The following is a 1740-nucleotide window of genomic DNA, read 5'->3' on the forward strand; positions in this document are numbered from 1 at the left end:
GTGTTGAGGAAGACCTGGCCCAAGAGAGGGTCCAGGATGAAGAGCCCGACGTCATCCCCACCCACCAGATCATACCGGAGAGCTCCGTTGATGCCAGAGTCCGCATCCCTGGCCACGATGGTGAAGAGGAAGGGAGCACCAGCACACGACATGAGTGTTGCGTTGGTCACTGCTGCAGTCCCTTGAGTGCTCCCGTTGCCAGGAGCCACCCAGAAGCACCCTGTCTCTGCATTCACCAGGACAGAGAGCGTGGCCGTGCCTCCCACCAGTGCTGGCGTGGTGATGACGGGTGCGTTGTCGTTCTGGTCGAGCACAGCCAGCCTGATGGAGACGTTGGATGCCAGTTTGGGGTGACCACTATCCTCCGCGGTCACCAGGAACTCCAGGCTCCTCACCTGCTCGTAATCAAAAGCTTGGAGGGCAAAAACTTCCCCAGTGGTGGGGTCGACGGAAACCAGACCCGAAGCGGAGGAGTCCAGGATGCTGTAGGTGATTTTCCCGTTGAAACCCAGGTCGGGGTCGGTGGCACGGACAGTGAGCAAGAAGGCAGGTGCTTTGCTGTTCTCAGCAATGGCAACCTCATAGGTGGCCTTCTCGAAGGAGGGGCTGTTGTCGTTGACATCGCTGATGCAGATGGTGAGGTGCTTCAGCACAGCCAAGGAGAGGTTCCCCTGGTCCCGCACCACCAGTGTCAGGTTGTACTCGGCACGCAGCTCCCGGTCCAGCGCGGCGTTGGTCATCAGCACGTAGCTGTGGCTGTTGGTCCTCTTCAGCCTGAAGTGCTCATACCCTTGGCTGAGGGAGCAATGCACTTGCCCGTTGCTTCCCGAATCAGGGTCGCTGGCTGTCACCAGCGCCACAAAGCTGTCTTTGGGGAGGGCTTCGGAGAGCACGGGCACCCGTGCAGCCCAGGTGATGTGGACATCAGGAGCGTTGTCATTGACATCCAGGACCTTGACCAGGATCTTGCAGTGCGCTGGGATTGGGTTGGCACCCAGGTCCCGGGCTTGCACGTCCAGCTCGTAGGCGTGGGTTTCCTCGTAGTCCAGCGGTTGTTTCAGCATGATGCTGCCTGTGCGGGCATCAACGCTGAAAGTGCTGAGCACCTCCGGGGACGCATGCTTGCTCAGGCTGTACTCGATCTCCCCGTTGGGGCCCTGGTCGGGGTCGGTGGCTGTGACTGTCACAAGGAGGGTCCCAGGCAAAGCATCCTCCTGCACCTCTACCATCAAAGAGCTTTCTGCAAAGACGGGGCTGTTATCATTGGAGTCAAGGACGATGACTTTGATTAAAGCGGTACCTGATTTTGGTGGCTCCCCATGATCAGTGGCAGTCAGGACGAGGTCAAAGGAGGAGTGCAGCTCCCGGTCCACTTCTTTAACCACGACAAGCTCAGCGTGTCTCGTCCCATCGGAGCTGGAGACAACCTCCAGAGCAAAGTGCTCGCTGGGGGACAGGGCGTAACGGCAGCGGGCGTTGGGGCCGGCATCGGCGTCCAGGGCTCGGTCCAGCGGGATCCGCATCCGCAGGGATGTGCTCTCCGACATCTCCAGCTCCAGCTCGGGCGTGGGGAAGCGCGGCGCGTTGTCATTGACATCCAGCACTTGAACCTCCACGTGAATCAGAGCCAGGTTTCGGGCGGCCAGCACGTCGAAGGAGACCCAGCAGGGATCGCTGTGCCGGCACAGCTGCTCCCTGTCCACCCGCCCGGCCGTGCTGAGCCCCCCGCCTCCGCTCCCC

General features: G+C 60.9%; 1 protein-coding gene across 1 annotated transcript in view; it reads right to left on the reverse strand.

The window, feature by feature from the left end:
- The window catches only part of PCDH12 (protocadherin 12), a 9034-nt gene that overhangs the window by 6953 nt on the left and 341 nt on the right, over nt 1-1740 (reverse strand). The window contains exon 2 of the mRNA XM_010186274.1: nt 2-1734. Within this exon, the coding sequence (XP_010184576.1) occupies nt 2-1734 (1733 nt within the window). The remainder of the gene's footprint in view (nt 1; nt 1735-1740) is intronic.

Source organism: Mesitornis unicolor, unplaced genomic scaffold (genome assembly GCF_000695765.1).
Source record: "Mesitornis unicolor isolate BGI_N332 unplaced genomic scaffold, ASM69576v1 scaffold4186, whole genome shotgun sequence".
Lineage (NCBI taxonomy): Eukaryota > Metazoa > Chordata > Aves > Mesitornithiformes > Mesitornithidae > Mesitornis > Mesitornis unicolor.